The 15,457-nt window shown below is 49.7% G+C and overlaps 1 protein-coding gene across 2 annotated transcripts in view; it reads left to right on the top strand.

Moving 5' to 3' along the window:
• The window catches only part of AKAP8L (A-kinase anchoring protein 8 like), a 29,795-nt gene that overhangs the window by 8,474 nt on the left and 5,864 nt on the right, over positions 1-15,457 (top strand). Inside the window, exons 3-12 of one of the 2 annotated variants that reach the window (XM_065874088.1) lie at positions 4,358-4,390; positions 4,688-4,928; positions 6,857-7,310; positions 7,402-7,498; positions 7,578-7,648; positions 7,971-8,034; positions 8,869-8,977; positions 10,430-10,571; positions 10,660-10,765; positions 11,003-11,133. In XM_065874088.1, the coding sequence (XP_065730160.1) occupies positions 4,358-4,390; positions 4,688-4,928; positions 6,857-7,310; positions 7,402-7,498; positions 7,578-7,648; positions 7,971-8,034; positions 8,869-8,977; positions 10,430-10,571; positions 10,660-10,765; positions 11,003-11,133 (1,448 nt within the window). The remainder of the gene's footprint in view (positions 1-4,357; positions 4,391-4,687; positions 4,929-6,856; positions 7,311-7,401; positions 7,499-7,577; positions 7,649-7,970; positions 8,035-8,868; positions 8,978-10,429; positions 10,572-10,659; positions 10,766-11,002; positions 11,134-15,457) is intronic. The other variant, XM_065874089.1, reaches the window with a different exon arrangement.

Below are 15,457 nucleotides of genomic sequence, written 5' to 3'. Positions count from 1 at the left end.
TTTTCTTTTAGGTGTTTCATAGTCCTAGGTTTTACTTTTATTTTGTGATCCACTTGAGTTAATATTTCTACCAAGTGTGCAGTATAGGTCAAGATTCTTTTTTACCTTTGTTGAAAATTAATTGAACATATACGTGTGGGTCTGTATCTGGCCTCTAATTCAGTTCCATTGATCTTTGAGTCTGAATTTCCTATAGTACCTTGCTGTCTTGATCACTACAGTACGTCTTGAAATTTGTAAATGTGAATCCTCTGGGTTTGTTCTTTTTCCAAAATTGACTTGGATATTATAGTTCCTTTGCTTTTGCATATAAATTTTAGAATCAATTTCTATTAAAATTCCTGCTGAGATTTTGAGTTGAATGGTCTTGAATCTATAGATTAGTTTGGGAGAATTGAAATCTTAACAGTATTAAGCCTTCCAGTACATGAACACAGTATGCCACTTCATTTGTTCAGGTCTTTGATTTCTTTCATTGGTGGTGTAGTTTTTTTGTTTGTTTTTTTTTTTAAGTGATATGGTCACTTCATTTAGGAATTAAAGAGAAGCTGTAAAAAAAAAAAAAAAAAAAAGAGAAGCTGTACATTCTTTTTTTAATATAAATTTATTTATTTTTATTTATTTATTTTTGGCTGTGTTGGGTCTTTGTTTCTGTGCAAGGGCTTTCTCTAGTTGGCAGTGAGCGGGGGCCACTCTTCATCGCGGTGCGCGGGCCTCTCACTGTCACGGCCTCTCTTGTTGCGGAGCACAGGCTCCAGACGAGCAGGCTCAGTAGTTGTGGCTCACGGGCCCAGTTGCCCCGTGGCATATGGGATCTTCCCAGACCAGTTCTCGAACCCGTGTCCCCTTCACTGGCAGGCAGATTCTCAACCACTGTGCCACTAGGGAAGCCCCAGTGGTGTAGTTTTTTACACACAGATCTTGCACACATTTTGTTAGATTTGCAGCTAAGTATTTCATGTCTTTAGTGCTGTGGTATATGATAGTTTTCAAAAATTCAGTTTCCAGTTGTTCATTGCTGGTATGTAAAGATTTGATTTTTGAATGTTGACCTTGTAATAAACCTTGCTTAGCTTACTTATTCACTAGTAACTCTTTTTTGTAGATTTTTTTGGAGTAGTTTTACATGGACAATCATATTGTGAAGCAATAGGTATATTTTTACTTTTCCTTCTGGATCAGATTGCAAGAATAATATAATAGCATTTAAGTGACATTTTGAAAAACAGTCAACCAAGATCCCACCATTTTATATTTAACTTTTGTCAGCATAGTTACTTTAGGTAGTTGAATAACTTGCAGGTGGCTAGAATTGTGTCTACGGTTTTGTTTTGCTTACTGTTAGAAGCATTTCCTTGTGCAGCATAAGGCTTAGATTCTTTTTTGATGTCTGTGTGATCTCACTGAGTAGGTTGGCTATAATCTGTTCTGATTAACTATTGCCTTAAAGTTGAATGTTTACATTGTGTTCTTTTTTTATTTTTAATTTATTTATTTTTGGTTGCGTTGGGTCTTCATTGCTGCGCACAGGCTTTCTCTAGTTGTGGTGCACAGGCTTCTCATTGCAGTGGCTTCTCTTGTGTGGAGCGCAGGCTCTAGGTGTGTGGGCTCAGTAGTTGTGGTGCACGGGCTTAGTTGCTCCGCAGCATGTGGGATCTTCCCAGACCAACGATCGAACTGTGTCCCCTGCATTGGCAGGCGGATTCTTTTTTTTAATATCTTTATTGGAGTATAATTGCTTTACAATGGTATGTTAGTTTCTGCTTTATAACAAAGTGAATCAGTTATATATATACATATGTTCCCATATCTCTTCCCTCTTGCGTCTCCCTCCCTCCCACCCTCCCTATCCCACTCCTCTAGGTGGTCACAAAGCACCGAGCTGATCTCCTTGTGCTATGCGGCTGCTTCCCACTAGCTATCTATTTTACGTTTGGTAGTGTATATATGTCCATGCCTCTCTCTCGCTTTGTCACAGCTTACCTTTCCCCTCCCCATATCCTCAAGTCCATTCTCTAGTAGGTCTGTGTTTTTATTCCCGTCTTGCCCCTAGGTTCTTCACGACCTTTTTTTTTTTTTTCCTTAGATTCCATATATATGTGTTAGCATATGGTATTTGTTTTTCTCTTTCTGACTTACTTCACTCTGTACGACAGACTGTAGGTCCATCTGGCAGGCGGATTCTTAACCACTGCGCCACCAGGGAAGTCCCTACATTGTTTTCTACTTTTGCTCTTTATTGTTTACTACGACTGTCTCCTTTTCTTTACTCTCTCTCTTTTTTTGTTGTTTCCTTTTTAAAATAAATTATATTCTTAAAATTCTCTTTTGTCAACTCTGGTCTCATCTCTGGATGGAAGTTAGTTCCGATGTTCTTCTGCAAGGGTCAGATCTCAGGGAGTCACCAAAGAACATAGTGTAGACAAAGATTTCCGCCCCCCCTCCCAAAACAGGGACCTGGTTGGGGAGCCCATCAGGGAGTCTAGGTTGCTCTGGGCATAGCAAGTAGCACATAGGGAGTGCTTGCCTGCCCCTGTCATAGGAGCCACCAATCTGCCCTTGTGTTCAGCATTAATGCTCACTCCTGCTTCCTCTCCTTGTGCTTCTTTGCTCGTTCTGGCAAGTCCTCAGTAGCAGAAGCCTGGGGTGGGGCAGGGACATGCTATTCTGGCCTCACAAGCATAACCCCAATGGGTCTGCATTTGCCTCCCAGTCCTGTCTCTTTTTGCATAGCTAGTGTCCACTGTCCTGGGTGTAAACAGCCATGTGGCCAGGATCTTGTTAACTGCTGGGACTAAGTGCATTATTCCTTGTATGGCTCTGCCAGCCTCTCTTCTGCCTGTAATGTAAGAACGCCTGTTTCACTACGCACTCCTTACATGATGTCCAGCTGCTGTCCCTTGCTGCTCTGATTACTTAGTGTCTCCTTTAACACACATTGCTCTGGGCCTGAGGAGTGCCCAGGACTGCCAGCCTCTGTTCTGTGTCCTCTGAGCATAATTGTTGAATAAACAAACGAATGAGAAGCCCTTGCTTCAGCCCAGCTGAAGAGGATTTTTGCTTTGTGAGCTCTAGCATGCCCACGGTTCATTAAAGTAGTGTTCGTCTAAAGTTCCTTGTTGGTTTCCAGTGTCTCCCCATTCGTTTGTGCAGTGGATTGAGGAGGAGCCTGAGTGTAGGATCTCAGCCTGCCCCCACCCCCCTTCATTCTGATTCATCTTCTCAGTGTATGCAGTATTGCTTTCCTGTGGCTGGATTCTGTTCATCACACTGCCGTCTCACTGAGCTTGGTCCCCTGCCCTGGGATGAGCCTGACCTGTCTGTCTGCAGGGTAGACAGTGTGGAGTAGCAGGTAACTCTGAGGTCTCACCCGAGGCACTGGAAAAGCAGTCACCTGTTCTAATGGACTCCCTTGGGAAAGAAACATGTCTGCTTGACTCAGAGGTCCCTCTTGGCTTTGCACTTTGTCAGTTTTCAGTGGCTTTATGTTTCTGAAGGAATGAATTTTTCTTACATGCTGTAATAAAATCCAAAGCACATTTAGTTTATAATCCAGATTGTTTTCTCAACAGCTTTTCTCAAGCTGGGAGTGGTGTTTTGTCCCCCTCTGCTTATGTGTTCCAGCACAGCACACTCACAATTCAAGTGTTGGTGGCTCTCCCTGTTAAGACAGACATTTAAGAGACTAGGGCAGTCAGTTTCTCTGCTCCATATGGCTTTGTCGGGTGATTTGATTGACACGATTTCAGAGTGGCTATGAGCTCTGCGCTGAGCTTCTTGTACAGCACAGTGTTGGTGTAAGGCACTGGAAACTGCTCTCCTCCTCCTCTGATTGGTGTTTAGCCAGGGGCAAGAGTAATCTTCCAATACTGGCTTTTTTTTTTTTTTTTTTTTTTTTTTTTTTGCGGTTTGCGGAGCACAGGCTCCGGACGCGCAGGCTCAGCGGCCATGGCTCACAGGCCCAGCCGCTCCGCGGCATGTGGGATCTTCCTGGACCAGGGCACGAACCCGTGTCCCCTGCATCGGCAGGCGGACTCTCAACCACTGCGCCACCAGGGAAGCCCCCAATTCTGGCTTTTTAAGGAAGGTGTATAGGAGCCAAATTCCTTAGCTGAGAGTGTTAGGAATGGGAGGTTCCTTCAATAGCAGATGGTCAGAACCACGAAAGGTCAGGCACCAGGGCAGCAGGTGGCCTGGGTCATTTATGTAGTGCTCTCAAGCTCAAAGCTTCTCAATTAGGGGAGGTTCAGTCTCCTGTAACCGCTCAGGTTCTAGGAATCGTTGTCTTTGTGCCTGAATTAAACTCTTACTGTATTGTAAGCAATTATAGGTGTAATTGTTGTTCTACTTTTTGTAGGATATGGAACTTGGAGCTCTGGGACAAACAGAGGCAAGTATTATACCCATGATCATTCTCCTCTCCCTTGGGATTGAACTGGTTGAGTCTTTCAGCCACTGCCCAGCTTAGCCAAGGTTTTGGGCTGGGGGTCGCCTTTGGGGGTCCCAGGTGCCCTGGAGCTGGCTACTCCTTCCCAGGAGGCCTTATTAGTATGAACTAGGGCCCAGCCAGCCTTAGGTGGCTAAGATCCAGTCTTGTCTCTGTGACCGAAGGTGTCCTTGTCTCTGTGTTTGTCTGTCTCTCCTCGCCCCCTCCATCTTGTCTGTCTTTCTGTCTCCCTCATTGCAGGCTACGAGAACTATGGTTATGGCTATGGCTATGGCCAGGATAACACCACCAACTATGGGTATGGTATGGCCACTTCAAACTCTTGGGAAATGCCTAGCTCTGACACAAATGCAAACCCTAGTGCCATGGGTAGTGCCAGTGCTGATTCCGTTTTGTCCAGAATTAACCAACGCTTAGATATGGTGCCGCATTTGGAGACAGACATGATACAAGGAGGCGTGTACGGCTCAGGTGGAGAAAGGTGAGTGGACACCTGCCTAGGGGCTGAGGCTCTGCAGGGTCACCTCCTGCCTATTGCCCCTTGGCGTCTCCCTCTTCTAAACTGCCTCTTACGTCTGCTTTCTCCTTCTTTGCTCTGCTGTCGGGGCTTCCCAGAGACTGCTTGGGGTCCAGTGCACTTCCCTTCTTTGGCCTGTGTCCCCTCCTCCCTCCACCCTCCCCAGCTGCCTGATGGTGAGCCTCTCTTCCAGCTTTTAGAGAGAGGAACAAGCTCAGACTGGGCTGGCTTCACTGTACCCTCCGAGTGGCTCTTCTCAGGAGCATTGTTAAATGGCTCTTCCCTCTGGAGACAGCCATTTGACATTCTTCAGATACTTTACATCCTGCGCTCTGTCAGGGCAGGACAGATTGGGCTGGGTGTGAAGGGTGGGATGAACCCTTGGGGCTGACCACTGTGAGCTGCGCATCCCACATAAGGGACAAGGAAGATGTGGGCATGTCCTGGCCACCCTTCAGTGCCTTATAAACATGTACCTGTTGAGCCGTAGAAGTGCCCGTGAGGAACTGTTGACATCCTTACTTTGCAAATGGGGAAAGTGAAGCGCAGGCAGGTCACACCTCTTGCCCACAGGCACCCAGGAGTAAATAGTGGAGCTGGGCCTCCCACTCGGATCTGCCCTACCCCACAGCATCATGCTGTGGGCATTTGTCATTGTCTGAAGTGGTGCTGGCCTAGAAGTTCTTGTGCCCTAGTGAGAGGTTTCAGTGAGGAGGGCACATGTATTTCTGGCACAGGTTGGAGTGGAGTGGCCTAATGGCTCCAGCTGACAAATGGGAGAGAGCAGAGAGTAAGGAGGGGCCTGGCCAGGCACTGATGGGGCCAAGTGAGGCACCAGGACCACTAGGGGGCAGAGGGTACCAAGGGGACTTTTGCTTGCATGGGCTGTGTAGCAAGCAAAAAGTGTTGGGGGATGCCCAGCACATCCCCTGCCTGACAGTCATAGTGCTTGGAGCTGAGGCTGCCAAATTGCAGGCAGGGGGTGGGCGGGGGGCCGTGCAGTTGGGCTGACATTGCTGCTGGTGCCAGCTGCCTGTGTACCTTCTTGTGGCAACCTGGAGCTGGAGAGCAGGTTTGAGGGATGGAGTGGCAATTATAATTGGGTAGCACTGGCCTATTCTTTCATGCTGCTGGTGCTTCTTGACTACCCAGCTTTGGCAAAGAGACATGTGGGGTCTGGGCCTGTGGGTTGCAGCCATGGTTAGAACGGCTCTCTCTGGTGCCCTGTCTTGCGCAGGTAGAATGTTTGGCCTGCCTTCCCAGTTGCTATGTAGGATGTGATTCCCTGTCCTGGGCTCCAGAGTTGATATGAGCTCATAAGAACTCTTTTTCTTGTCCCTGGGCAAGGTCACATTGTCTTTCCTGGCAACATTCCTTGTTTTGTCTTCCTTTTCGTTTCGAGTGGTGATGGGCTTTGAAGGGTTTGGCAGTCTCTTGTGGGTGTCATCAGCCCCAGTGGACAAACACTGATGTGCTGAACTGCCCATGTACTGCAGGATGCTGGGGTGCTTGGCTCTGCCCCTCGAGGAGCAACCTTGGGCGTTGTGACTGCCGCAGACACATGCACGTTTCTTATGGGCTGTGGGCTGTCTCTTCTCCTAACTGAGACCTACTTTACCCTAATAGTCAGTCCTTCTTAGGGTCCTCAAGCTGGTGTGGCCCACATGCAAGCTTGGGGACATCATCTGAGAGGCCCTTCTGGCTTCTAGAAGTCTGCTCCTGAGAGACCTTTTAAATTGGCATTTCCAAATATTGATCCTCTGATGGGGATCAATGGGGTAGGTGCTGGAGTGGGTTTTCTGTCCCCATGACAGAGAGGTTCAGTGGCAGGCAGGAGCAGAAGGGTGATAGGACCTGAGGCCCTCCCTGATGCTTGCCACCTGCCCCTGCAGATACGATTCCTACGAGGCCTGTGACTCGAGGGCCGTCCTGAGTGAGCGTGATCTGTACCGGTCGGGCTATGACTACGGCGAGCTTGACCCTGAGATGGAAATGGCCTACGAGGGGCAGTATGATGCCTACCGCGACCAGTTCCGCATGCGTGGTGGCGACACCTTTGGCCCACGGGCTCAGGGCTGGGCCCGGGACTCCCGGAGTGGCCGGCCGATGGCCTCAGGCTATGGGCGCGTGTGGGAAGACCCCATGGGGGCCCGGGGCCAGTGCATGCCTGGTGCCTCCCGGCTGCCCTCCCTCTTCTCCCAGAACATCATCCCTGAGTACGGCATGTTCCAGGGCATGCGTGGCGGGGGCACCTTTCCAGGTGGCTCCCGCTTTGGCTTTGGGTTTGGCAATGGCATGAAACAGATGAGGCGGACCTGGAAGACCTGGACCACAGCTGACTTTCGGGTGAGTGGAGGAGGCCTTCCTGTTTTGTGACTGAGCAGAGCGAGGGGCCTGGAGCCATCCACCCTGACCCTGCTCCCTCTTTCTGACCCAGACCAAGAAAAAGAAGAGAAAGCAATGTGGCAGTCCCGACGAGCCCGACAGCAAAGCCACCCGGACGGACTGCTCCGATAACAGTGATTCAGACAATGGTGAGGCCAGGCACTGGCATAACCCTGTCCTCTGCCCCTTGGGGCTCCTGGGCTGAGCTTGCTTCCTCTTACCTTTCAGACGAGGGCACCGAGGGGGAAGCTGCAGAGGGCACTGAAGGCGCTGAGGCTGTGGAGAAGGGCTTCAGAGCAGTAAGTGGCCCCAGCCCTGCACTCTCTCTGTCTGTAGGTGAGACCTGTGAACAGTGGACCACCTGAGTCATCTCTGCATGCACACATGACTAGTACAAGGAGGTGGAGGTCTGGTAGAGAGCACAAGCTGCTGGCAGGCTGCCTAACCAGAGGTTGGATTTCCTTATCAGAAAAATGGCAGAGTGAGCCCTCTGTGCAAGGGCTGTTGGGAGGATGTGAGGCTCTTGGCTTAGTGCCTGGCCTTGAACAGGGCCTTGTCATTTACAACTGTTACGAACAGCTATACATGCTTTAACATTGACTTTTTGAAATTATGTCTTAGGAAGGAGAAGACGAAGAGGGAAAAGAGGATGGGAAGGAAGAGGGCAAAGAGGATGCAGAGAAAGGTGAGTCTTCTGAGTGGCCTGGGTGCTGGGGTGGCTCTTCCAGGTGCTCATGGTGGGAGGGGTCCAGCCAAGGGCAGGGTTTTGGCAGAAACGTGTCCAGCTTGGATCCTCCCTTGTGTGGCTGGGTATGTGCTGGTAGGGAGTAACCTCCCTCTTCACCCCCTCCCCACTCTGCCCCTAATCTTCCCAGACCGAGGCTATGGGTGGTGATGGCCCCTGCCTAGTACACTGGTTTTGCCTTCAGGTGGGGGCAGCAAGCAAAAGTGTGGGGGAACCCCAGGCACACCCCCTGCCCTCAGGCCCTTAGTAACATGCAGTTCTGAGTCCTTAATGGCTGGTGTCCAAGCCGGGACCCTTGGTGCAGTTTTTACGGCTCTGGTTTGCGTGTCTTTTCCCTTAGCGCCTCAACAGCCCCTGTTGGGAGTCCCTGTCCCCCTATTCAAGTGATGAGCGCCAGCAGGTACCTAACCATAAATCCAGACTCAGCCTACTGTTGGCGTGGTGCCCAGTGTGAGGTGGGCAGGGCCATGCAAGCTTTGGGGCCTTTACCACTTGGAGGCTGCTCTTAGGCCCCAACTGAGGCCTTCCTGCATCCTGCCACCTGGGCCCTCTGAACTTGTGCCAGTGTCCCCACTGAGACAGCCTCTCTTTACCTTCCAGCCTCCCTGTGGCCCACTCTGCAGAGTATAGATGTCCTGGAGAGTGGTGGGGTCAGCACGTGTCCTCCCTTCTTCAGGGCCTAGACCAAAATCACTCCCCACCCATTCCAGGGTACCCAGCCCTGCTCACAGCCAGAGGCCACAAACTGGTAACTGTGCTCCTCTGTTCCCACAGGGGCCCTGAGCACCCAGGATGAGAGTGGCCAGACCAAGCGCAAGTTGCAGGCAGGCAAAAAGAACCAGGACAAGCAGAAAAAGCGGCAGCGAGACCGCATGGTGGAAAGGTAACCAGCTTCCCTCCACCCCTTTGCCTCTGCCTCGCTCTGGGGCTGCCTCCAGGAGAGCAGGGCCATAGCTCTGCTGCCTCACCGCCCTCTGGCCTCCCTTGGGAGCTGCCACCTGCTCGGCCGTGCATGGACCCTGCTTTCCGCCAGGCCCAGCTCCCAAGGCCTGATTCGTCCCTTGCCCCTCTGCGGCCGCCTGGCGACCGCTAGCGACTTTGGCCTGAGATCTGACACTGCTCACCACCGTTGCCCAGAAGCTCCAGCACTAGGTCACTCAGCGCACGAGCCCCGAGGTGCACTGGGGGCCTGATGCCCCTGCGGGAGGGGGCCAGCTCATCAGAGACTCAAGGTCCAAGGCGCCTGTGCCACCCCAGCTAGCTGCCAAGAGGCCATCACCGTGCTCAGGAGAGATGGCAGCACCTGTGGGCTGTGGCAGCCTCGGGCCTGCCCTCTGCCCTGCCCGCCGGCCCTGTCAGGCCGGGCCTGTCTGCGGCTGAGCCCTTCACGCCCCTTGGTCGGGTCTGTCTGCCCTCAGGGCTCCCGCACTGGCGCTTGCCTCCTCCTCCTCCGCCTCAGACTCTTGCTCTTGCTGGACCTTCCTCAGCCTCGCCGGCGCCTGGCCCCTGGGCTCTCCAGACAAAGCTGACCCCGTGGCCCAGATAAGGACGTCCGGCAGAGGTAGGGACCTGCCCCAAGGCCTCGGTGGCGGCTGGCCTCCTCCGCCCCTTGCCACGGCGGCCTGCTCCAGCCCAGGCCCCAGACCCCGGGCTTCTACTGTGGACACGAGGCCCAGACAGAGCACCTCGCTCAGGTGACTCCAGGCTGCCCTCTGGCAGGCCGGGCGGGCGCCCTCCTTCCAGCTCAGACTGGTCTCTTCTCAGAAGAGGAAGATGAGGCAGCAGGTGCCCAGGCCTGCTTGCCTCCCATCCCTCCCGACACCACCCCCAAGCATTCTGAGCAAAGGATGGGCTGGGCCTTTCAGTCCCTCAGACCCCAGAAGGAAGATGCAGCACCTTTTCGGGCCCTGCCTCGGGACTGCGTACTCCACTCTGCACCTCAGGGCCACCTGGCTCACGCCAGGGCATCCTCCTTCCGGTCCCCAGCTGGGCCAAGTACACAAGCTCCTGCCCAGCCTTGGTAGAGATGCCCTCCGGCAACCTTCCAGCGACTCCTTGCCTGTTGCAGCAGCTGCTGCCTCAGGCTTCAGCCTCCTGCCTACGGGAAGGAAGAGCTCCTCCCCTGTCCCCTACGTTGCAGTAACTGCAGCCTGCAGACGTTCTGTCCCTCTCTACACCCAACCCCACTGGTCCTAGCCTGTCCCCCTGCTGGGACCGTACTTCACAGGCCCATGAGCAAGGCCTGTTTCAGGGCTCGCAGCTGGGTTGGGTGAGGCAGCAGCACTGTTCCCTGGGACCCTCTTGGTCTCAGTCCCTCATTTCCCTCCTGTGGCAGGATCCAGTTTGTGTGTTCTCTCTGCAAATACCGGACCTTTTACGAGGATGAGATGGCCAGCCACCTCGACAGCAAGTTTCACAAGGAACACTTTAAGTACGTAGGCACCAAGCTTCCGAAGCAGACAGCTGACTTTCTGCAGGTGAGCTTTGGAGTGGTACAGCTGCTTTTACCCTCAGGACATAGAGCAGCCCACACAAACCTTAATATCTCCTTGGGATCTCCGGCAGGACTACGTTGCCAACAAGACCAAGAAGACAGAGGAGCTCCGAAAAACCGTGGAGGACCTTGATGGTCTGATCCAGCAGATCTACAGAGACCAAGATCTGACCCAAGGTGAGGAGGTTCCATCCCAGTCCTATCAGGCAGGGCCTGAGCCTTCCCTCCTCTGGTTCTCAGAGTGGGGTCACAACACCCCTCTGTTCCCCCAGGGAGGGTCACTGAGAACAGCCTCAGGCCCACGTGGAAGTGGCAGGGTGAGGTGAGGAGCTGGTCTGCTGTTTTCCCCCAACTCCTGGGTCTTTCTTAGGTGCCTGGGACCAGTGGCAACTCCCCTCCTTCTCCCCTCTACAGAAATTGCCATGGAACATTTTGTGAAGAAGGTAGAGGCAGCCCACTGTGCAGCCTGTGACCTCTTCATTCCCATGCAGTTTGGGATCATTCAGAAGCACCTCAAGACCATGGATCACAACCGGAACCGCAGGGTGAGTGGCTACCAGTGCCCTCCCACCAGCCTGTGGGTTGACTGGGTGAGGCCACTGGGGAGGTCCTGGGGTTATAACCCCTGCTTGCCCATGAGAAACTGCAGGGACTGCAGGGCTCAGGAAGATGTAGACATTTCCAGCCCAGTTCAGTCAGCGAAGCTACAGAGAGAGGGCTGGGAAATGGGGACTCTGCCTGGCAGGTGGTGGCATCAGAGCTAGACCTTAAGAAGTAAGGTCCGTGGGATATGGTGACCTCCATGTGCATATGGGTCAATGGCCACATAGGTTCAGAAACCAAACAGGGAGACGTGTATGGTGCAAGTGTTGTTGGAGGAAGAATTGGACACAAGGTTCACAAGGGCTGGGCTGAGGGGCCTGATCTTGCTCCTGTAGGCAGCAAAGCTTTTAAGTGGGGGACCAGTAGGATTAGAGTCAGTGTTGGACTAGAGACTTTGGGCACCTGTTGTGGGAGGGAGGTTGGGGATCAAGGAAGGGCTGCTGCAGTATCAAGCCAGAGGTATGCCTCCACCTTGGAGATGAAGACAGGCAGAATAGAAGAGGTGTTAAGGAAGTGAACAGGAGGTTGGCATGAGGGAGGGACCAGAAGTCTGGGATGTGGCAGATTTCTGCCTTAGCTGGTGGACAGTGTTGCTGCTATGATGGGGAGGGCGGTATATGGTACAGGGAAAGGAGCGAGTTTGGCAAGAAATTGAAAAAATTCTGTCTTGCATTCCAGTGTATTCCCAGTGCCTATCACAGAAGCCAGAGTAGGTGGGTTTTTTTTGTTGTTGAATGGGTGACATCCTAGGTTAGAGGTGTCTGTTAGAGATCAAGTGAGGGTGGTGGGGCTTTGCAGTAGGGAAAGAGCTGAGAGGCTCAGGACCCGGTCTGGGCTAGAAAGAGAGTCTTGGGTGCCATCACCTGGAGGAGGCTGATGGGATTTATGAGCAGATAATAGCAGCAAAATGGTATAAGAAATAGCATTTCTCAACCTTTTTCCATGCCCATCAGATTCATCGCTGGTCTTTCTCAGTGCAGTGATTCTTAACAGTGGGATAGGTTTAGAGATCTGGCTTGGGTGGTTGAGGAGATTTGGGATTGGCATATGCAATTGAGAGATATGGAAAGATAAGGAAAATGTCCGTTGGCTTTGGCAGCAGAGAAGCTGTAGGGATCTTGCCAAGGTGAGATTCTTGGTTTGGGAGCTGATAAAAGGGGTATACCAAAAGAGAACAGAGAGCAGATGTAGAGGCTGGACAGTGCATGGTATTAAAACTTGGAAAATCTGGATGAAATGAATGATAGCTAGCAAAAAATAAACTCAAAACTGATACTAAAGCAAGTTGAAAAAAAAAGAACCAGCAACTGTAGAGGGGATTGGAAGCATGATAAAAGTTACTTTGAAGACACCAGAAGTAGTTAGTTTATAGAGATAGTTTCAATATAAACACTATATTTTTTAAAATTCCAGAGTTAGAAGTGAATAAAAAGCTTCTAATTATTATTATTATTATTATTTTGGTGACAGCTTTATTGATATACAATTCACATACCATACGGTTCATCCATGTAAGGTGTACAAGTCAGTAGTTTTTAATAATATTCACAGTTATGCAGCTATCAGCACAGTCAATTATAGAACCTTTTCATCACCTCAAAAAGAAACCCATACCCTTTAGCTATCACGCCAACCCCCATGCTCCGCCAGCCTTAGGCGACCACTGATCTACTGTCTGTCTCCATGTATTTGCTTATTCTGAACATTTCATAAAACTGCAATCACATAGTATGTGGTCTTCTGTGATCGGCTTCTTCAATTTAGCGTGTGTTCAATGTTCTTCCATATTGTAGAATGTGTCAGAACTTCATTCCTTTGTATGGCCTAAAAATATTCTCTTGTATGGACACATACCTCATTTGGTTTATTCATTCTTTAGAATTTGGATTGTTTCTACCTCTTGGCTATTATGGATAATTCTGTTATGATGCAAGTTTTTGTGTGGACATGTATTTTCATTTCTTTTAGACAGGAGTGGAATATCTGGGTCAAATATTAACATTTTAACTTCCTGAGGAACTGCCAGATTGTTTTCCAAAGTGGCTGTACCATTTTATATCCCCATCAGCAATATATGAGAGCTCTGATTTATTCATATCTCACCAACACTAGTTATTATCTGACTTTTTGATTCCAGCCATTCTAGTGGGTGTGCAGTGGTATCTGTTGTATTTTTCATTCACATTTCCCTGATAACTGACTAATGATGTTGAGCATCTTTTCAGCGGCTTGTTGGCCATGTGTCTACATTCTTAGAGGTGAAGAAATGTCTGTTCACATACTTTATTTTTTAATTGTGTGGTCTTTTTGAGTTGAGGGTTCTTTATGTATTCTAGATACAAGTACCTTATCAGGCATATGATTTGCAAATATTTTCTCCCATTCTGTGGGTTGTTTTTTTTCACCTTTTTAATGTGTCTTTGCAGCACAAAGTTTAATTTTTTTTTTTTTTTTTGCATTATGCGGGCCTCTCACTGTTGTGGCCTCTCCCGTTGCGGAGCACAGGCTCCGGACACGCAGGCTCAGCGGCCATGGCTCACGGGCCCAGCCGCTCCGCAGCATGTGGGATCCTCCCGGACCGCGGCATGAACCCGTGTCCCCTGCATCGGCAGGCGGACTCTCAACCACTGCACCACCAGGGAAGCCCCAAAAGTTTAATTTTGATGAAATCCAGTTTATCTGTTTTTTTTCTTTTGTTCCTGTGCTTGGGGTATCATATCTAAGAATCCATTGTCAAATAAAAGGTCACAAAGATTTACCCCATCTTTTCTTTTTTTAAAATATTTATTTATTTATTTTTGGCTGCGTCGGGTCTTCATTGCTGCTCGCAGGCTTTCTTCAGTTGCAGCGAGCGGGGTCTACTCTTGGTTGCGGTGCACAGGCTTCTCATTGCGGTGGCTTCTCATCGCAGAGCACGGGCTCTAGGTGCGCAGGCTTCAGTAGTTGTGGTGCACAGGCTTGTAGTTGTGGCTTACGGGCTCTAGAGCCCAGGCTTAGTAGTTGTGGCGCACGGGCTTAGTTGCTCTGCGACATGTGGGATCTTCCCAGACCAGGGCTCAAACCTGTGTCCCCTGCATTGGCAGGCGGATTCTTAACCTGCGCCACCAGGGAAGCTCCCCTATGTTTTCTTTCTCTTTTTTTTTTCTTTTATTGCGATACGCGGGGGGCCTCTCACTGCTGTGGCCTCTCCTGTTGCGGAGCACAGGCTCAGCAGCCATGGCTCACGGGCCCAGTCGCTCCGTGGCATGTGGGATCTTCCCGGACCGGGGCACGAACCCGCGTCCCCTGCATCGGCAGGCGGACCCCCAACCACTGCGCCACCAGGGAAGCCCCCCTATGTTTTCTTATAATAAGAATTTTACAGTTTCGGCTCCTAAAATTTTGGATCTTTGATGCATTTTAGTTAATTTTTGTATATGGTATAAGGTAAGGTTCAACTTCATTCTATTCCATGTGATTTTCCAGTTGTCGCAGCACCATCTGTAGAAGAAACTACTTTCCCCCGTGACTATTTTCCCATTTTCACTATGGCACCCTTCTCAAAAATCAGTTGACCATAGCTACATGGATTTATTTCTGGACTCTTTATTCTTTTGTTCTCTATATTCTTATGCCATTACCACACTTTAGCTTCATAGTAAGATTAAGAATCGGAAAGTGTGACTTCTCCAACTTTTGTTCCTTTTTTTTCAAGATTGTGCCTTTGAGCTTCCAAGAATTTTAGGACCAGCATGTCAGTTTCTACAAAGAAGCCAGCTGTTATTCTGATAGGACTATATTCAATTTCTGTATCAATTTGAAGCGTGTTGCCATCTCAGCAGTATTAAGTCTTCCAGTCTGTAAATATGGGGTGTCTTTGCATTTATTTAGACTTTCTTTAATTTCTTTCAACAGTGTTTTATAGTTTCCAGTGTATAAGTTTTGCACTTTTGGGGCTCTTAATTTATTCCTAAGTATTTTATTCTTTTGATACTATTATAAATGGAATTGTGTTCTTTAATTCCATTTCTGGGTTGTTCTTTGTATGTGTATCAAAATACAATTGATTTTTGTATGTTGATATTTTATCCCGTAACTTCACTGAAGTTGTTTATTAATTCTAATAGTTTAGTGGATTCCTTAGCATTTTCTATATATAAGATCAGTTATCTGCAAATAGAGATAGTTTAACTACTTCCTTTCCAATCTGGATGCTGTTTAATGTTTTTTTTTCTTCTTTAATTGCCCTGGCTAGAACATCCAACACAATTTTGAAGAGAAGTATCT

The sequence above is a fragment of the Phocoena phocoena genome, chromosome 3, assembly GCF_963924675.1.
Source record: "Phocoena phocoena chromosome 3, mPhoPho1.1, whole genome shotgun sequence".
Taxonomy (NCBI): Eukaryota; Metazoa; Chordata; class Mammalia; order Artiodactyla; family Phocoenidae; genus Phocoena; species Phocoena phocoena.
The sequence above is the reverse complement of the archived record's forward strand: the minus strand, read 5'-3'. Positions and strand labels throughout refer to the sequence as shown.